This window comes from Lingula anatina, chromosome 10 (genome assembly GCF_051362555.1).
Source record: "Lingula anatina isolate TDL-2025a chromosome 10, LinAna3.0, whole genome shotgun sequence".
NCBI classification, from domain to species: Eukaryota; Metazoa; Brachiopoda; class Lingulata; order Lingulida; family Lingulidae; genus Lingula; species Lingula anatina.
The window spans coordinates 17,170,046-17,192,121 of record NC_141776.1 but is presented as its reverse complement, the minus strand read 5'-3'; the positions used below and the strand labels follow the sequence as shown (position 1 = coordinate 17,192,121).

The following is a 22,076-nucleotide window of genomic DNA, read 5'->3' as shown; positions in this document are numbered from 1 at the left end:
AGTTTTTTATTTGTTAGACCTCAAATCACTGAATTATCAGGTCAAGGTTTTGCTGATAAAGTTGAAACTAATGAAAACGCCCATCATTGGGCTGATTAAATGCTGTAAATGTGATCCCAGTTGCACATTGGAGGCACATCTAACGCAATGCAGTATTGCAGTCAATGGTTTTGTGGTCTTCTTGCTGCCGAGTGAGCGACTTTTATTTTTGCTATCCACATAGGTAAGATTGCAGTTTCTTATGTTTATTTAGTCGTGCACTTGCAAGACGATATCAATTAAAATTAAAAGTTGTGAAAGATGTTTTGCTTACTCTAGATACATTCAGAACAGAATCTATTTCCTTGAGGTATTAAATCATATACACCGAACAGCACCCGTCCTACTAAGTGGAAACCAAATCTTTTTACTCCCCTCTTCCAAGAAGAGTTTTATTATTTGTTAGACCTCAAATCATGGCATTGCTGATAAAGTTGAAACTAATGAAAACGCCCACCGTAGGACTTGGTTGAATGTTGTAAATGTGATCCCAGCTGCACATTAGTAGCACATCTAACGCAATGCCTTATTGTACTCAGTGGTCTTGTAATAACTTGCTGTCGAGTGAGCGACTTTAATTCTTGCTCTCTACACAGATAAGAGATATTTTCAATAAAAAGAAATGGAAAAGAGACATCTAAATAGTGTGAAGTATTTTCCTGTCTGGGTTTTAGTGCAGTGGCAGATTAAGGGGGTGTCAGGAGGTCCTAACCCCCCACCCCATTCGATTTTTGAAGAAAATAAGACCAATGGTCCCCTTTTGAAATTAGAATGTTGACTAACTGAATCATAGTTCTAAACCGCACCAAATAGCATCCTTCGCCCTCTAAAATACAAAAAAATTAAGGGGGTGGGGGTATAAGGGTCGGCTTCGAATCCACGACCTGTCATTCTAAAAAAAAAGATCCCTCCTTTCAAATAATCCTAGCTCCGCCCTTGAAGTATCTCGAAATTTGCTCTTCACTCGGGGCAGGGGGGGGAGGTATGGGCATAGGTATTTATTTATTTATTTATTTATTTATTTACGCCCTTTCATGTTTGCACGGTGATTTCAATTAAAATTAAAAGCTGTGACAATGTTTTCTTTACTCTAGATACATTCAGAAGAACAGAATCTATTTCTTTTAGGTTTTATTATAATCATTCATCAAAGAAAGCGTAGGCATAGGTATTTCAATTGAAAGAACTGTTTCCTAAAACCAAACTATAAGTGACCTCTAAAACTAAACAAGCTGCTTAACTATCCTGTTTCGGTCGTCAAAGGTATAAAACACTGTATATGCGCTTTAAAATGTCCTTAATTCTTATTTAGATATATAATTATTCTACATACACTGTAACTACTTATTATTCCTCTTCACGTGTTCAGTCCCCGAAAACAATAAAAAAAAAAAAACGCTAAAATTAACGTACCTGATTAAATTCTTCGAATTGTTAGAGAGACATGGCGGTCTTAATGAGTCATGATTTGATTAGTTGAGAACTAAACTACTTAATTACAAATGGTATACAACATCAAAATTCAACGAGCCAAGCAATGATGATAATAGCAGGAAATTGTTTTTCAATCAACGAAAATTATATTTTGCCCAATGTTGTGTACAGGATATACCTTGATGCAGTTGGGTTCTTACAATTGTAGAAATTATAAAATAAATGACGATTAACTTAACAATTTCTTAGAAAATCTAACAACTATTAACATGCATGTAGTCTAGTAATCTGAACTAATCGCACTCTGGGTCGTGTTGAGGGCCACGCCCACGAAGTCGAAGATTGTGTAATTATGGAAGATGATCGCCCTTGGATCTTGGGCCAACGCAAAGTTGATCAGAGTTAAGATGGCGGCATCAGGGTCAGACTCTGCAACCGATGGTTTGAGTTCGACGATATATTCGTTGTCCTCTATTCCTGTTTGATTCACGGCAGGCTGTCCACAAACAAAAGGCACACCGAGGATCATAAAATAGATGAACGTAAAGGCGGCCATATTGGCAGACCACTACTAGTAGCTGTGTGCCTAAAGTTGCTAGTATTAACTTAAAAGGACACCACGCCTCGACTGTCCCAAGTACTACTTTCGCTTTGCAGTTTAAGTGGGTCAATTAATCAACCTAACTGTTGAATCACCTCTTCCGGGAAGAGTTATTTGTTAGACCTCAAGTCAATGAAAATTCAGGTCACGAACGATATTGCTGAAAAGGTTCGCTAGCTGTGTAATTTCAATAGAATGTGTAGGAGTTCTTTTATCAATAGTTTGGGTAATAAACCTATATTTTTCTTCGTAAATAACTATTCAGACTTTAGCAGGGTATGGGACCGTGCTCAAATATCGGCCGGCGAAGAAACAATTTATTTTCAGGCTGTTCTGCGGATGCGCACGATACATGCGTGCAAGGGTTACCTACCAGTCAGATCACCTTATAATACAACATACTCAGCGAATTAAGCTGCTCTGAATTAACATCGTCCATTATGCTCTAGGTGAAAACTTAATGTCCCTCCGATTGGTGGGCGAAACTATGGGATGATACCCCAAGTAGAAAAGGAGGTGGAAATAAGCTTAGGCTACTCAGATTGTTAAAGCAAGACTTGGTAGTTAGTGAATACGTTAAGAAACCAACTTTATCGCTCAAGTATGATGTATCGGCGGGCTTTGGCTAAACTGAGATGTGGGCTGGCCCCACTCAGAATAGAAACTGGACGGTATGAAAAACTTCCAATCCTGGAGAGAACGTGTGTACTCTGTGAATCAGGTTGTGTTGAGGATGAGAATCATTTCTTAATTAATTGTCCATTTTTTAATGATCATCGTACTGATTTAATTAGAACTGCTAAATGTTATAAGCCGGATTTTGATTTATTGGATGAACAAAGTAAATTTCTTTTCCTGATTGACGATCCAAAAATGAATTTTAGCACTGCCAAAGCCTGTAGCCTTAACTTAGAATTAAGAAGAAATTTTATGTATTTAAACTGTAATTAGTTTTTAGTCTCTCATAGTGCTCTATAGAACTGCCTGATGACTGTTTTAACTTTTATTGTTTTTAATTTTATTTATGGGTGAGACTTTAATAAAATAAACTGAAACTGATGTAGGTTAATCTAGCTTTCAGGGTAAAAGGGCTATATTTACAGCACCCCCCTCCTTGAAATTGTTGGCTACGGGCCTGTTTAGAGGATTAAAAAATAAATTTAGAATGCTTTTTTCCATTTTACGATTATGGGCATAAGTATATCCCCCCCCTTATAAACAAAAAAAATAATAATATAGCTTTAATTATACACATACCGTTTTTAGCGTCAAAATTTTATTAAAAACGAAGAAAAATAATAATTGCCTTTTTTCGTGATACAGTGACAGGTACTTGTACACATGCACAGACACAATGGATGGTGTTTATCAGACCTTTTATTTAGAGTATAGGGAATAAATTCTTCAAAAGTAGGAGAAAATAGGAATTTTCAAAATGAATAAGTACAGCCAAATACGAAAATGGGAATTATTTTATAACAAGGGTGGTCTATCAAAACCCTTTAAGCCACCATGGCCCGGAATAGTTAATAATACAAACCTGAAATACATTTATAGCATGTATTAATACAGAACTGTAATTACAATCAACATGAAATAACGTATAGTCTATAGTAATTTTAAGACCGTGTAATATAGAAACGAGGTTTTCTGAGAAAATATGAATATAAAAAATAGAAAAATACAAAATCTTGGCCTCCAAGTTTATGGATAATAAACGAAGACGACCAAAGTACGAACATTCGGGCCAAATAAGATTTACTTTAGCTTAAATAACACATTCCATTAAATCCCAATGCGCGTTACAAAACTTATTAATATTTAAAACAAGGATGGCACCGACATTTAAAATAAACGTAATGCATGGCAAAGCCTACTGCGATTAAAGAAAACAAACAAACAAAAAACTACTAATACAAATGTCACGGAAAAATTTGTATCCACACATTAGATCAACCTTTCTCCAAGCTTATATCTATGGACACAGGCCCGTAGCTAGCAAATGGGGGGTTCTTTTTCTGAAAAAGTGGACCTTTTACCATATAATCCCCATGTACCTAGGTCAAATTTTACCCAGAGTGGACCTTTTTCCAGCAAAAAGGGGGGTTCTTTCGAACCCCCCCGGACCCCCCCTGGCTACGGGCCTGGGACATCACCTGGTGGAAAGTCTTAAGAGGCAGACCACATTCTGGCTGTTCAAACACCCACGTGAATGACGTGTGTCGTCTACCAAATAAAACACTAAGAATGGCGAGATGGAAGCTACTCTGATCTGAGCATGCCCCTGCTACCGTTTCCCTCTACCAGGGTGGCAGATTATATAGGGAAAAACGGAAAAATCCAGAGCCAAAATGACTGTCTATTTATCTAGAGACATAGCTGTAAATATCTGTGAAAAATCAATCTGGCGCCCTGGTGGAGGGTAGCTACCACTCCCATTCCGCAAAAGGATGATCATGATGACACTATTACTTATAATAAAATTAATAATTGTAGTTATTTAATATTTATATATATAATTATATATCCACCTCATCATAGTTCGGCAACCGTTATATCCAGTAAACTCAGAATTAGCAGGAAAACATCAAGCCTCCCTGTGTGTGTGTGTGTGTGTGTGTGTGTGTGTGTGTGAAGGCCCCTTGGGATTTGTAGTAGATTTTATGTACAAAGGGTATTCCAAGTACCTAAATGTATAATTTATTTATCAGCAGAACCGTATAATTGTACATTTGTATGCTTTTGATTGTGCATTTCTCTTTGTTGTTTATGTTGCCACGCATTTACTTAAATAAACTACTACTACACAGACTTGATGGATTTGGTTTCATCCCCAATACATAACCAGTATTACACCAGTATGAACTGTTATCAGCCAACGTGCCTTCCTCAAACTTCTGTACAGAACAATATTTTTAGACTGTATTTATTGAAATTCATACAGCAGGCCCGTAGCCAGCAATTTCAAAAGGGGATTCTTTTTCTGAAAAAGTGGACCTTTTACCATGAAACCTTCATGCACCTAGAAAAAATTTTACCCAGAAAGGACCTTTTCCCAGCAAAAGGGGGGTTCTTTCTTCTAAAAATAATCACATTATAAAATGTCACACAACCTTTTAATACTATATATCAAAACATTGCACTACAACTAGAAAAAAATACACAGACACATCCCTGAAAAAATAAAACGCTTTCAAAATAGTGTGTGTACAAAAGTACAATCTAAATTAGTTAATGACTATGAAGCGTCTTTTTGGGTATGACTACTTTTACATGAGGTATCGAAGGCAAACAATAGGGGTAAAAGGGGGCTGCTGAGCTCTACCCTTCCTAACACCAAATAGGTACAATTATTGCCTCATTTTACTGGACTACAGCTAATATAATTTGGGTCAAAGTCAAAGTAAACCATTATTTCGGCCTGAAAGTGAGGACCAATTTTCAGAACTTACTTCGTGAAGCAGTATCCGGAGAAATTTTTTCGGCAAAAAACAAAACAAAACAAAACAAAACAAAACAAAAAAATCCTGCCTCCTAGGATCCTAAAAACTAGCAGCTGGTACAAAAATTGCTCTTGAATTCAAGATTAATTATCAACTGAGTTTTAAAATGCAGTATAGCCAGGGGCAGATCTAGAGATATTTCTTTTTTTTTTTTTTTATTAAACATATACAAACACAATACAGCACATTACAAAGAAGACAAACATACGAGAACATGCAATACATCACAGAATCAGAAAGCACATTTCAGTACAAATACAAAACAATACACTACATCAGTACAGTTTTAACTTAATACAATATATACACTTTTATGGGTGCACAGTCACTGAAATATTATTTTAATATTGTAGAACGTATAATACAATATACAAAATTCTTCAGTACATTAAAGAGCACATTATAAACTGAACAATATGTCAACAAAGCAAGGTGATACTGTGCACCACTATAAGAACTAGAGATATAATAGATTGTGTCTTAATGTAATATAGTGTATATGCACATTCGTACACACATTTTTTCTCATACAGCCTCACACATCCGAAGGCGCACGCACACTGTAGTGCACACAAATACTTATAATACAGATGCTCAGTCACTGAAATACTGATCTTATTTTGAGCAAGAAATAAAAATACATATTATAAACAGTTTTGTTTTGTTATTCCGCTAATATCTTATCAATATTTAGCCAAATCTGTTGTATGTTAGTTCGTTTCGCTTGAGGATACATGTATAATGAGAACCTGGTAATATTCCCATAGCATCTGACATATTGTATTAACCCTACCCAAGTGGGGGGGTCGGATCTGGACCTGCATATGCTTATGTATTTCTTAGTTATCAATGTAAGTAAATACAGGCCTTCTATCTTGAATTGTTGTACAAGACCAAATAAGAACACATTGGGATGCCTCTCTATATTCATCTTCATACTTTCCCTTATAGCATTAATAAGGCAAGTCCAGATATTTTGTACGTATGGACATTCCCAAAATACATGATATATTGTCTCTTTGGCAATATTACAAAACTCGCACAGCTGAGATTCTTTTTTCTTTATTTTCATTAAGTACGAATTTGTGCTGAAAATTCTATGATTAATTCTAAATTGCAATGTTTGTAATTTTGTGTCATCTATCTCGGTAAAAACCGATCTAAATATCAAATGCCATTTCTCTTCGTCTAAAATTTCCCCAATATCTGTGTGCCATTTGTTTATTGCTTTTCTAGGGATTTTTTCAAGTTCTTGGATGTATTTTTGGTAAAAGTATCTGGACGGCTTTGGGACACTCTTCATTGCATTGCTGTTCTTAATGCAGATGCTTTCTAAACGTTTACCATTATTCAAAATGGCCTTTCGCCACTGGACCGGAATAATACTTTGGATACTCATGTAGTTGAGGAAATTGCTATAAATAAATTGCTAGGAAATAGAATGAAACGATATCTCAATAAGTTAATAAGTAGCACACAAACAGGGTTCGTAAAAGGGAGATTTATTGGTGAATGCACAAGGTTGATTTTCGACCTTATTGAAAAAACTGAAAACGTTCAAATACCCGGTCTCCTCCTCCTACTAGACTATGAAAAAGCTTTTGATACTTTGGAATGGAATTTCATACATGCCACTTTAGTATTTTACAATTTCGGCCCAACAATAATAAATTGGGTTAAAACTCTATACTCTGAAATTTTGTCGTCAATTCAAAATAATGGACATCTTTCTGATTTCTTTATGGTCAGGCGGGGTGTGAGACAGGGCGACCCTCTTTCCCCATACTTATTTATTTTATGTATTGAATTACTTTCAGCAGCAATTAAAAAAGACCCCGAAATAAATGGAATAGAAATTGATAACGTCGAGTACCTGATTACTTCATATGCAGATGACACTACGCTAACTCTCTTGGACGACCAATTGAGCCTGCAAAAAACACTCGCGGTAATTAAACTTTTTTCCGAATGCTCTGGCCTAAAAATTAACTTTGACAAGACCGAAGCAGTTTGGATCAGAAGCAAACGAGGGTGCTATGAAGAAATACAAACTGCGGAGAACATCAAGTGGAATCATGAGGGAAACTTTAAACTGCTTGGCATAAAGTATGAACTTAATAAACATAACTATTATGATGTAAACTTTGAGGAAAAGATTAATAAGATGAAAAAATTAATGTCGGACTGGTCGTTGAGAAATTTATCTTTAATGGGAAAAGTAACAATAGTAAAAACATTAGCCTTCCCAATACTGGTACAAATTCTGACAGTGTTGCCGAATCCCTCCGAAATAATTTTCAAAACATTGGATCAAATGATTTTTAATTTTATATGGAATAGTAAAATTGACAAAATTAAACGGACAACACTGATATCAGACTATAGTTAAGGAGGTCTCAGGGTGCCACAAATTAAATTGTTTGCTAAATCACTAAAATTGTCCTGGATAAAGAGATTTCTCGACACAAAAAACAAGAGTAGCTGGAAAAATATACTCGCAAACGAACTCAAAGAATATGGAAAAGATAATTTTTGGAACCTAACAAGTGAGGGCTTAAGGTCAATAAAAATGAATAACAGTTTTTGGCAAGACGTGATTGACTTTTGGGAAGAAATACAGAATAACCCTAGTACAACTGTTGAAGAAATCCTCTCACAACCGATATAGAAAAACGACAAGATAAAAATTAACCATAGAGCTATATGTTATAAAAAATGGCTGCGAAACGGAGTTTTCTTCATAAATGATATTGTTGATAACCATGGTAGATTCATATCACTAGACGAGTTTAATAGAAAATATGAACTAAATCTAGAGGTATTTCAATTCTCCACTATTGACCATCTTCCGACATAAAATCAGATACCTGTCAATGTAAACCTAGAAAATTCTCACAGTTTTCTGGAAGTCCCAGAAGACTGCTTCCATCCGCCCCTGTGCAACAATTTTAGCTCAAGGCAGGCCATCAACTACAAGTATCGCAAAGAGCAGTCTGGTCCTTTTTGAACGTCCTACATGAACACGCTCTTCTGTGGCTTGTTTTTCTGCCAGCGCAACTGAACAAATCCGCATCAGCTTGGAAGAAGCAGGTCCAGTGGTCCTCTGTCTCTTTAATGACCGAGGGGTGGACAATGTCCGAGATGAATTTATTAATGTCGCATGTTATCTTCATCTGATGTAGAAAAGTTTCACTGTTCATAGCTGGGAAATGTGTATTCGCGCATATAAATCCTGGAATAAATTGAAAATATGTTCATGAGATAGAAAGTAAAATTCTTTTCAAAAAATCTAATGAAATATTTCCTCTGATAAAATTTTTTTTCAGTTTACTTACTATATTACATTCACCATGTATCATCAATTATGTAACAATATCCTCAGCAAGTACTTAAGCCAATACTGAAAATTTTGAAGAAATATTCAGGTTAAGCTACCTAGAAAGTGTTTATTTTTTCTGATAAGTTTCTTCTTAATCACAAGAATAAATACTGACTCAATATTGAGTGCTGAATATCAGCTGGCGAGACTGTCCCTGCATATGCAGATTGTTACCCCTGTTAAAATCCGTTATCAGAAAAGAAGACTCCAGTTTGCTGGGCACTGTGCCTGCACATTAGACCAAATTGTTTCCAAGGTAACATATTTGGACAGACCACATGTACAGTAAACTACTCATTCACATTTGTACTGGTCTGCAACTAAATGGAATCCTTGGAATTTTTAATAGCAAATCGGAAACAATTTTGGACTACGCATGTTGCAGCTACTTGTGCCATTCCACCCAAGAGTGAATAATGATGATGATGATGATTGTCGGGAAAAGGTCCCCTTTGGGTAAAATTTTATTTAGGTACATGAAGGTTTCATGCTTAAAGGTCCAGGTTTTCAGAAAAAGAACCCCCCTTTTTCAAATTGCTGGCTACAGGCCTGAACTGTCTTCAAATTAAATGGTAATAAAGACAATTTTAACCCCATTTTCTACACCCACTTACCCCATTCTCTGTAAGCACTTACCCTGATCCCTACAAACTTCATTGCACGACTTTCCTGGCTCTCCTAACACATAGTGAATGGCGGAGTCTGGAATGTGGCTTTTTCTCGGGACAGAGCACAAGTCCTGGTTCTCCACGTAATAGTTCATTCTCTCTATCATCCCTGCTTCTGTGAATTCATAGGGCAAATATCCCGAAGTCCATACATGTAACTTTACATGATGGAATTACATATTTTTCTTTTTTAAGGGCACATTTAATTTTAAGGAGGCACTGGGCAAACACATATGATAAAGGCATTAGACCATTCAACTTCACCAATGAAACGTTTTCATAATTTTAAAATTTAGCAGCTGTTAGATCTTAACTATTACCGACCTCAGTTGTGGCTAATATCTTCTCCACAGTTTTTCTCAAAATTGTTTGGTTGCTTATATCAATTGTATAGGCATATGGTTCCCCAATAAAATGCTCAATATAAGGATGTTGACTTGTAATCTGCAACAGAGTAATAAAACTTGTTTAATCCCATGCCTGTTGATAAAATAATATAATTTTGTTCATTAAAATATTGTATAATGAATAAAGAATGAACAAAGATTTCATGCAGACCTCTCTGTTTGTTGGTTTTTCTTTATAAAACCGGTTATTTTTGCGGCTGTGTGGGGGGTCAAATCTGGGGTTGATGAAGACGCAGCCAGCTGCAATGGCCTCCAGTGGCGCGGGACCCTCATAGGGGAAGCCCATACCTATAAATACCTAGAACACAGAATAATGATAATAATAAACCAGGTACCAGTTTAAAAAAAAAAAAGGTTTCACAATAATCTTAAGTCCGTTTCCTGGCTTAGTTGAGTAGGATTCCCAGTGCTGTGACACTGTTCCTGATAGGGTAAGATGTGTGCATGTGTCCATAAGAGTGTTGTGACACTGTCCCTGATAGGGTAAGATGTGTCCACGTGACCATGTAACCTTGGCAATTAAGTTCTTAGCTAGCAGGGAACCTGACTGAATTTCTTTTGTGAAATAATATAACTATTTTTAAAGGTGCCCCATACACACACACCTTCATGCTTCTTGTACTGCCACAAAACTGGACAGTGAAACAGGTAGCAGGGGAAAAAGATCAGTATTCACCTTTGTGAAGCAAAAATATTTAGAAGAATTGAGATGAAACTGGACATCCTTATGGTCAATGCAAGTGTGTGTTTGTGTGTGCGCACATGTTCATGCTTCATCAGCACACAACAACAAAGTGTTGATGCTAGTGCGTCACTATGTTTAATACATTGATGCAAGCACTAAATATTTTAGTACATGCAAAACAAGCAGAACAACTTCTCTCACCTTGGACTGATAAAGTAACTGGGTATACTCAGCGTTTTGGAGCACGCCATGATTTTGTACGTAATCGGGAACCTTCCCCTCATCCTCTTTGGGTATTAGAACCGAGGGACTGCTGGTCCCGTGTAATGTGAAGTACTCCTTCAAGATATCCAGGTATGGCTCCTTCCCCTGGAAAAACACACACTGGATGACAAAACTACAGAATCAGAGAGGCGAAGCTGCCTATCCAGTAAGTGCCACCAGCTGAAACTAAGGGTCATTATTAAACGGAAATAATGCCAATTACATGATTGGCGTAATGACAGAAATCAAGAAACAAATGATGATACACTTCGCTCCACTCTCTATCACATATACATTCACAAACATACACATACACACACATACAAAAAAACAAGAGAACTGAAAGAAAGACACTTACACACACAGATAAACGGACAGACACATACACCGTCACACACATGGGCAGACAAACAGGCACACACACACGCGCACACACACACACAACACACACAGACAGATGAACAGAAAGACGGACACACACAGGTAGACAGACAGACACACTAATCTTACCTTAAACATGTAATGCTGCTTGGCATATATCAGGCCCTGTTTGGGCTCCCTGGCCACACTAAGGCTGTTGTTCAGCTCTGGTTTCTCAATTACAAAACCCATGAAGGAGTTGTCTGGTGTGTGGGCTGAAACCAAGTCATCACACTATGGGTGCATTCCCATAGATTTTAGATCGATCTATCCCTGTGGGGAGTCTCACTAGATTACTGTCAGATAATCCAGCTTAAATGTCCGTCCCGCCTACTACAAGCTGTAAGGGGATAATTAACTTCCGTGCCCGCTCGGCTGACAGCTATTAAGCATGAACCCCCAGGGAGTTAGGTCGATCTATTTTGATCTAATCTCTGGGAATGGGGTCCAAGTCATCACATTAGGAGTTAAAAGTTGAGACAACACATGCCCATACATGTACTAGTATGTTTGGTGAGCCCAAAGTACTGTATTTATTGCAGTTTAAAAAATTAGATGAAAGTAGTTATCATCTTTGGTGGCCTTTATTTTAGCTGAAAAAGGGCATCAAAGATAGATTGTACTTTTGAGTAATAATAATTTAGTTATTTTATGATAATGAAGTTAGAATTTACAGATATAAAAAATTGTTTATTATACCAAGCAGATTAGTGAAAAATTTAGAATGTTGATCTTCTCAGAAGACTAGAGCAGAATAAACTTACGAAACATTGTGAAGTATTGCTGCAGTTCCAAGTTGTTGCAGGACCAGAAGCAGACTCTGGCAGGGTTTTCCTGTCTGTGGTGAGCCAGTGCGTAAGTCAAGGAGTTGAAATCCGCCTCTGTGCCAAACGAGTCCAACACACGGAAGAGACACCTATCAAATAGTGAAGAACAATGCACTTTTTTTTTTACTTTTCTTGGATAATGTTTATTTTGCATCAGGAACCAAATTAAAAAAAATTTCTTGCACTATGTATGTAGGCAGTTTAAAGGAAACATAAAATAGTCTTTGATACCGTTAATTGCAAAGAAATATATTCATTTTTATAGTTTCATCATTTCACACAACCAATATTTCATCTCTTGACTGTGCTTTTAATAACAATGCTATAGCAATTTTTATCCTGTCGTAAAAGACTTTAATATTATCTTTTACAGTATTCTTCTTTGTTGAACAGGCAAAAAAAAATTATATTACGTAGAAAAATTAACAACTTACCTAGATGGGCCTAGGCTTGTGTCTTGGAGGTATTGTTCTTTAAACAGCTTGATTCCATAAATATCAGTATAAATGAGGTCAAAGGGCACTTTCTTTTTTCTCCATGTAGACTTTTGGAGAGTGTCATGATAATTGGTCAGCAGACTACAAATAAAATAATAATTGTGACTTTCTGTTGCTGCAATTTAAAATTGTGTGTGTGTGTGTGTGTGTGTGTGTGTGTGTGTGAGGTGGGAATCTTAACAACTGGATGTTTACATGAGAAGCAGAGTACTTCTCAACCAGATATTGACATCACTGACATCTGTGTACATGACAGTCCACTGTTACACTGTTACAGCAGAGCATGCTAAACACCAGTCATGTCAACATCCACTCTCACTGACCCCTAAGCGATCAAAGTGCACAGAAAATGACACATAGATGACTAGAAATTATCGTTCAGTAAATTTTTAGGCCCAAAGAAGTGACATTCTCTTTAACACTGCAGACAGACAGACGTTCGTCATACTGATAAACCAGGAGCAATGTGTGTGTGTGCGTGCCCACGAATGTGTGTTCAAGTCTCCCATATTTATGTTTGTGTGTCCCCCAATCAGGTGTGCGTGTCCTCAAACATTGTGCGTGTGTATGTTTGTGTGTGCATGCATTTACGTGTAATTAACACTTACTACTCAATCTGACTTTTCTCTGTGGTGAAGGTGACATCATGCCCCAGGATATATAAAGTTGTCATCAGATCACTCCACTGTACAAGCTCCCCCAGTGGGCCACCTGAAAACAAACCGAGGGGGAGGGAGGGTGTTAACCCTGTTTCTCAAACATAAACAATTGCTTGATCACATTTTCAAAACCAGCATCATGTGAGAGGATCGATGGTTAATTTTGTGCACGACTGAAAAATACGAGGAAATGATGATCTAAATTGAAAATTGCTGACTTAAATTTATGAAAAGTTAATAGTGACAGAAAGTAGCTTTGGGTTTTGTGATCACAGAATTAAAATAATACTTACATTCAGTTATTGTGCTAATTGACTGTATTCATTAAAAAAAACACATGCTACTCACCAAGAAAGGCCTTTTCATCTAATCTTATTCCCTGAGCTAGAGTTCCAAAGTGCAGGAGAATCTGTAGAAAAATTTACAGTATATAGCATCAATTAATCAATTTTTTTCAAAAGTAGGGGGTTACTGCATTTTTAATACAACTTAACATCACAATTATCAATAACAGCACACAAATCACCTTTTTTCTCTTTCTTCCAAGTTTAATCTTCCCAGAATCCCTCAGTTCAATGGCTGCTTTCCTCCACTTTGGCCACATGCGTGTTATTCTTTGCCTCATCCAATCAAACTGCTTGCCAGGGCAGGGGTGAACGAGCTGGACCAGGAGACCCATGATATCTAGCCGTACTTCAGCCTGGTAAAACAACAATATAAAGAAACCGTTATCAGAAAAGTTAATGATTATTGTTATTGATATTTTTTGGTGAAATTTGAGTATGTTCTCTCTGTATTTCAAACAACACACTGCCACACTTTCATGATATATGTGCCTTGAATACCTCTCATTAAGGCATGCATGAGGCATACTGGCATTCCATGTATTTTGCTCAGGTGACAGTGTATCATCTCACACTTAACTTGACTCTATATAGATGATTTATTAATTATTAATTTATGTGAATTCAGTTTCCTTGATGGAGGTCTGCAGAAATAACCTCAAACACTGGTTCAAGAACTTAAATATATATCATTAATTGGTATCCTGCATTTTTGTTATATTTTCCCCTCCATAAACAAAGAGGGCCTGGAGCTAGCCCGCTGTACAAAAAAAAAAAAAAAAAAAAAAAAAAAAAAAATCCCTGTATCTATTTTAAAAATAAATAAATAAATAAATAAATATTTGAACAATTATTAGAGGTATGTGGTAATACCTGTACTTCCTGCCCTTCTCGTCTCTGGAATTCAACGTCAACCTTCAATTCTTCAGGGACAGATCTCTTCATCCACAGGGCAGTTTGCACTACGCCATATATGACCAGAGCGCCCCCCAGCAAGGCCAAGAGACGAAGTGGCTTCACCTTCACCACTGCCATGCTGTGGCACTGCTGTACTGGTACATGTGTTGAAGCCACCCAACTCCCAAAGCGTTCTGACAGAACTTAACCCATTGATGAGCACCTGAAGGACTGTGATAGAATGGAAATAAAATATGTGAAAATGGCTTAAATCTGTTAAACTGTGCAATAATTAACATGCCGGTCTGAATTTTGGGATTGTTTTCCAGGCTGTAGGATGAAAATGTTGAGACCAGTAGTAGTAGCTAAAAGACATTGTACTGGTAACATGATTGAATTGATGGGTTTTATTACATCTTACTGATCGAGTCTATTGACTTGCTGAGCTGGGTCAAAGTTTGGAGTTATTTTCACCTTAATTTTACTCATATTTTAAGATGAAAATACTGATAAGAATAGAGTTATAAGAAAAGGATGATTTAACTGATCGAAACAATATCACGCACTGATGAAGATTCACCAGTACGAAGCAAAGTGACTGTGGATCACCAACGGCATAACGTCCCTCTCCCTCATTCGTTCCCTCCTCGACTAACACAAACCAACACATTAAATCCGTCAATATGAGATAGACTAAAGAGCAAAGCCCGTTGATAATTAACTCTTTATTCACAAACACTCATAATTAGAGTCTACCCTACTTACATCAACGCTGCAAAACAAACACAACTGTAGTGTCCGAACTAGAATCTGGAGGCGTGTAATATGAGGTCATAAAATGGCCGCCATGTCATTTTAGGCCAGAAGTTAGATGTCATATCAGGTCAGACGATCAAAACGTCATCACTGTTCTCACTGGTAATCTGCACAGGGAGTTATATGTATCAAATACACAATTTTATATTTATTTTCTTTCATGTTATTTATAAACTATTTTCCAGTTGATTCACGTGCCGACTTATTAATATGTCTACCGGTATCTCATTCAATCTCCAGGCACCTTCTCACCGTTTACATTACAATCATCTGCTCATATAATAGATAGACATATTCTTTATTGATAAACACCTTTACATACAAGGTAGAACCAACGAAAGCTCAACTAACTACAACAGAGCACAAATAAATAGATAAATATAGGTATTATGTCATGTCAACCAACTCAGTTACTCTACAACCCCCCCCCCCCCCCGCCCCTTATTCAGTCGTGGCTGTCAATTACTGACATTACACATCTTATCCCCAAATTTGTGATTCAAAACACTTAAAACAGTTTAAATTTGAATGGCAGTCATATTAGACACTTTTCCTTAAATTTAGGCATTTATGTTGGTAAATTTTTCTCACCCCAGTTTACGAAGCATCGGTATTGACGATAAGTGGTCACCCAATGTGCAGAAGTGCGTGATGTTGTGAATAAAGCAAGCAAAAGGATCTTCGTGTACCGAAGCGTTTTTTGCTATAGCAGAAATGTTAAGATAAGTATTTGGCATAAAAGAAACGGAGTGAAATGGACTATTTTGCCAAATACATGTCTTTATAATGTAGCGAAACCCATTGACCACAAGTAAAAATTTTGTTTTACCTATCCACGAGAGAGTGATATATTTAAATATGGCACTCTAAACGACACTTTAAATGGTACTTTAAATCGGGCACTTAAAACCATACTCACTCTGGTGTGAAGATACCCGGATTATTTTTTCTATTAATATTGTATGAGAAAGTGTCCGGAGAGCAAGTAGGTGTCCTGCAACAGCATGGAGCTACTGTCCTATAAAATTGCATTATTGGCGTTAGTATGCTTAAGCATGGCTCTTGTATTAACTTTAACGGATTTGCAAGGTATGTACAGAAAACAAAAATGCGTGTACCGGGTATTTTACATTCAAATATGCTGTATCTGGATGTGGTTGTACAGGTTCAGACATTCTGTTTTGAAGTATCTTAATGGTAATACCTTGTACACTGGCAATATGAGTTAAAAGTGCTCTCAACAATATTAAAGGAAAAGGGAATGTAGAATGGATGGAACGGTGAAAAGGTGAATGTCCAACTATCACCGTCTAACTATCAATTTTGACTGGCCACCACTAAAAATGAACAAAGACGACATGCTCCAAAGAGTCGAAAACTTCGGTGTCGGACATTTTTGCAACTTTAATACTGTACAAGTTTATTTGTAATTAGCTTTTGTTCAAACGTTAACAGGTTGCTGTAGAGTATAAAGGTGTTATTAGTGAACAATACATGCTATGGTTTGATTCTCTTTATTTGATTGGTGCAAATTATGAAATCGTTTCAAATTTCAAATGAGCAAAGTAAAAAACTTGGACAGTTAAAATATGCTGTATCTGGATGTGGTTGTACAGGTTCAGACATTCTGTTTTGAAGTATCTTAATGGTAATACCTTGTACACTGGCAATATGAGTTAAAAGTGCTCTCAACAATATTAAAGGAAAAGGGAATGTAGAATGGATGGAACGGTGAAAAGGTGAATGTCCAACTATCACCGTCTAACTATCAATTTTACATCAAAATATCATTTTTAATTGATATTGAAAATATCGAGCTTCAGAAATGGCCCTGTTCACTAGGCCTGGATATTCATGAGCAACGAGGTCACGTGGTCTGTGACGCACAATTACTGTTAGGCCTGTGTCTGGAATATGGGGACTATTTCTATCAAGTCTATTGCAAATTAGAGTTAAATTTTTAACCAAGCTACTTTCGTCTTTTTTTAATTGTAGGTTCGTTGTTTCCGGTGCCTCATATTCCCCTGTTGGATATTTATGATTCCGATTTCAAGTCAAAAGCCCGATGCGAGACTACAAAGACATTCTGGGAAACTATCCAAAAAGATCAAATTATTACAAATCAAGAAAGAGAATGAGATGAAGAATTTGTGTAAACGTTTTATCAGATGTATACGACACCATTCATGAGTCCACGGAATCAATCATCGTTCCCTTGAGAGCATTCTTTTACCCACGTGGTAAAGTACGTATTTACAGAACAGTGATGTCAGGAGAACAAATTGTTATACTTTCAGGGAGGCTTTGATGTTAAGATTGTAAACATTTCAGTGGAAAACGTGTTATATAGTTTGGTGCAACTGGATCCAGAAACATTCAAAGCATATACAGTGACATTTTTCGAACAAGTGCCTTCACTTGTCCAAGGCCCATTTTGGTTTGCTCACGAGACTGACTTGGTACGTTTATTGTTGCTTTACCTATACGGCGGGGTATACTTAGACACTGACACAATACTTCTAAAGCGCTTGGACTCTCTCTCGAAAACGTCACCGCTTGGGCAAATGATAATGCAACGAAATTAAACAGTGCAGTTTTGAAATTCCAACCACGCAATCGTTTCATTGGTGAATGGATAAAGGAGATGTTTTCGACACTACGATTCCATCAATTATTCAGCAAACGGGCCAGTGCTTTTTACTCGCGTAGCGGAGCGTTTCCCAGAATTCATCTGTGGCAACAGCGTTAATGATACAGAGACGGATGGATCGTGTTTTCTTAGTGGCAAATGATGCCCTATATATTTATCTAAGGTTAGCCAAACTTTCATAGCGACTGCTAATTTTTTTTATATATAGATTTTTAAATATTTATGACATTACAGAAATCGCGACTTTGGTAATTTCTCCATGAAATACTGGTTTTTGGTCATAGCATGCTATAGTAAACTACCCCAAACATATACCCCAAACAGCCTAATCAAATGTCAAATTTGACCTTGACCCTCATTTTCAAGGTCATTCGGCTATTTCATGGAGAAATACTGATGTGTGCTAAAAGTGATGTTTTGTTGACACCCCCCCCCCCAATTCGCACATGCTCTTTCAGAATAAGGGGTCAAATTTAACCCGTGACCTTCACATGACCTTGTAAGTGCCCATTACCTTCAAGTTCAAAGGTCAATTTATCTATATTTGTCATTTTTGCCTATGTCTTACCTCCATATACCTGCTATTATACAGATATACTGCCTTAGAATAGTTTGTTAACATAACTCACAATTAAGTCAAGGGGTCATTAGGTCAATAAACTATTACACACTATCTTTTATTGATTGACGAAAGCATTCCCACACCTATTTATCAGGGGAATCCTCCGCCACTGGCGTCAGCCAGTTGCAGTCTAGTTATTATTGTTGCTTTGTTACATGTATTTAAGACGGACTAATGTACCTTATCTTTTATATTTTACGATTGTTTTAATTAACACCAATTATTATAACGTACGGTCATTACTAGCATTGTAATGTACCTCTCTGAGCCAAACCTTTGCTTCTATAATTGACGTGGATCCGTGATAGATTGTTTATTTTGCATAGAAAAAGGCAAATGTCAATGAAAATTAGATTATAGAAAAGAAAGAATGGCACGCATGAACTTGTTTTGCAGTGATAAATTTATTATTGATATAATATAAATTTACCGTCGGAGAAGTCTGCTGTGTGAACATCGAAAGCCAAATCGTGTAGATCTAGTACATACGTACGTTGATTCTATTTGGCTGGAAAAAAATCAGAGGCATGGAGTATATAAAACCTTATTGGCTTCATTGACCCCGGAAAGTTTACCGTCTTTTGCCATAGCTTTGATGTAATGGTTCGCGGAATTGACGGCGGGGGGACAGGGTGAGTTGATATCCCCTCCATCTCTGAGGACCTGCAACAAGGCAGCCACGGCGCCGGTCACAAACGGGGCTGCCATGGAGGTGCCACTCTTTTTAACGTATCCAGAGTTTTTTTGGTAGTCAGCAGATCCGATATCCACCCCCGGGGCGTGCAAGTCTACGCAAGAACCATAGTTACTGAAACTAGCCTTACCGTAATAGACATCATACGCGCCAACAGTGAGTGCACCGGTCGCACTGGCTGGAGAGTAATTGCAAGCGTCTTCATTGTAATTACCAGCTGAAACAATTACGGGGATTCCAGCAGCGAGTAGATCATCGACTGCGTCGTTCAGAGACTTGAGGAACGGCCCACCGAGACTTAAGTTAACAACGGAGAGTTGCCAAGTGCTTTTCACTCTTTTTTTTACCCACAGACAACCATTCAATATATCGGAAAGAGCGCACCAAGAACATGAACAAACCTTCACGGAAATGATTTTAGCACGCTTTGCCACGCCAGAATTGGTTCCCGCGATGATACCGGCCACGTGAGTACCATGACCACAGTCGTCAACACTTGTAGATGTAGGCCAGCCTGGAGAAATAAAAAGCATGCGTCAAATGTAGCTTTTTTTCATGTGTTGCACCCCACACTTGTCTTTGTTCAACTCCACTTTTTCGTGAGATAGTCTAAGCACGGCCCTAGCTATCCTCATAAAGAATGTCTTTGAATTCATGTCTAGCTTTCTATATATGTGTAGATACATACAGGAAACAAGGCGACAAAGCTGTCAAACAATCACCTGTAATAGACGTCTGCTGTCGTCGTCATCATTGCCGTCGTTGCCGTCTCCGTGCGCTTTCAGAGATAACACGATTAGTAGATAAATAGAAAAGCATTTGATCTATTGACTACCTACACAACCGATGCACATTCACAAAATACAGGTCGAGTTAAAAAAACAGCTTGATCGGACCATTTTTTCAGAGGTAATTCTGTTTTTTTTTCTTGTATTTTTTTCTCTATATATGCAATAAAGACAACGCATACAGATGTTTACGCGTCTGCCTTATTATTAGTCGAGTAGCCAGAACGCTAACCCTGCAATGTTTTTTCCTGTAAACTTTTTTCGCTGAAATGCATTCTTTAGGTCGAGAGAAGCAAAATTAGCTTGGTTGCTATTTCCGAGACCTTGAGCATTTTTCAATATGGCCGTCAATTTATGAGAAAAAATAGAAAAACGAGCAGAAGTCGCCGGGTAAACTTTATTGACAGCTTTTTTGAACGTGTATCCTATCAGGAGAGCAAAACAGTACTAGTGAATACACTTAAGCACGTTACATATAGCAAAAAAGCCAAAATGGCCGTCAAAACATAAGGCAGAAAGTAAAAACTGCTGCAAAATAAGTTCGTTTTTTGCAAATTAAGTCTTATTAAAAACATTTCTGCCTTTTCTATTTATGTCCATTATGATAATTTGTTAGTCATGATCCTAAACTCTCAGAAACTGCTTATTTGACATTAATCAGATGGTGGCAGACGGTGCCATCTCCTGAGAGTCCATTTGCCACTCCGACGAGCCCCATAGTCAAAGCTTGCTATGTTATATCTTGCAAGCTTTTTTAAAAGAAATTGTTTCATCTGGGTTACAAAACTTAGAGAAGCTTATAAGCTTGACTTTATTTGCCAGTTGATACGTAGGAGATATTGACAATTTTTCAAAATTCAAGATGGCCGTCAATTTGTTATGTGAATAGCGAGAGCCATACATTCAAATAAAAAAAAAATAATGCTTCACTCCATTGTTCATCATTGCATATTTATATTTATGTCCATGCAAAGTGCGATCATTTATTTCATTTTTGCAAGTTATTTTAATAAAAATGGCCTCCAAAACATAATGGAAGGGCAAAGAAACAACTGTAAAACTACAAGGCTTTTAACTGAAATACACTTTAACTGGAACAAATATAAATACATATATAAAGTGAAAAACGATATACCTGCGTTCAAGACACAGCACACAATAAAACATATTTTTAGGTTAAATGATACAAACAAGGAAAACCAATATGTCCGTCAATGCTGCTCTATGATCAACATTGATTGCGGATATCTCAGTCCTGACAACTAGTTTTCCATTCTAAATCAAAAATTAATAAAAAGGTATTATCATTCTAGTATGCGTAAACTAAATCATTTTGAAATAAAAAAGGCGTCAAATCGTTTTCTTCAGGTTGGACTATTCTTATCCTTTTCTTGTAAACTTTTTAAATATTTTAACAGCTATGGGTAAAGGCATTTTTGTTGTTTAACAATGAATTTTATTATAAATAACCGAGATCCAAGCAGGGGTATACAAACCCAGAGGTTAGGGCCCATGAAGTCAGCTATTCTGGACAACGTGACATAGTACGGGGATATGCGAGGGTTATCCATCGACATCATGTATTCGAAATGTTATTTTTGCCAATATATACTTACAGATAATGGAAGCTTTGAGATAGTAATGTATGCATTTTTCTACTTGTAGGGTAGATGTAATTATCCATTGTGCATTTATTGATGACTTAGTGCTCGGGTAGTTAAGATAATGATGAGTTGTCATGTTGCCATGGTTCATTGCTCATGGGTAAGCTTTTTTTTTTTTTTTTGCAAAAATGGACCAAATACACATTGAGCAATACTCAGTGGGCATCTGCACATTTTGAGGATTGGTTTTGGAGGCCTGTAAAGGCCCAAAAAAGGTC

General features: G+C 37.0%; 1 protein-coding gene across 1 annotated transcript; it reads right to left on the bottom strand.

Annotated features, from left to right (window-relative positions):
- Positions 1-5,715: 5,715 nt before the first annotated feature.
- LOC106171734 (alpha-1,6-mannosylglycoprotein 6-beta-N-acetylglucosaminyltransferase A) lies at positions 5,716-15,483 on the bottom strand. Its single transcript, XM_086997457.1, has 13 exons — positions 15,390-15,483; positions 14,601-14,855; positions 13,910-14,083; positions 13,732-13,792; positions 13,333-13,435; positions 12,662-12,805; positions 12,165-12,316; positions 11,491-11,615; positions 10,918-11,085; positions 10,183-10,329; positions 9,950-10,068; positions 9,593-9,771; positions 5,716-8,809 (listed from the first exon to the last, which is right to left on the bottom strand). Exons 2-13 carry the CDS (start codon positions 14,760-14,762, stop codon positions 8,544-8,546), a joined length of 1,800 nt encoding a protein of 599 aa, XP_086853583.1. The 5' UTR covers positions 14,763-14,855; positions 15,390-15,483; the 3' UTR covers positions 5,716-8,543.
- Positions 15,484-22,076: the final 6,593 nt, after the last annotated feature.

Coding starts and splice junctions, on each gene's coding strand:
- LOC106171734 (XM_086997457.1), bottom strand. CDS start 14,762: ATGGCAGTGGTGAAGGTGAAGCCACTTCGTCTCTTGGCCTTGCTGGGG. Junction 14,084..14,600: donor GAGAAGGGCAGGAAGTACAG/GTATTACCACAT, acceptor TTGTTTTACCAG/GCTGAAGTACGGCTAGATAT. Junction 13,436..13,731: donor AGATGAAAAGGCCTTTCTTG/GTGAGTAGCATG, acceptor GTTTGTTTTCAG/GTGGCCCACTGGGGGAGCTT.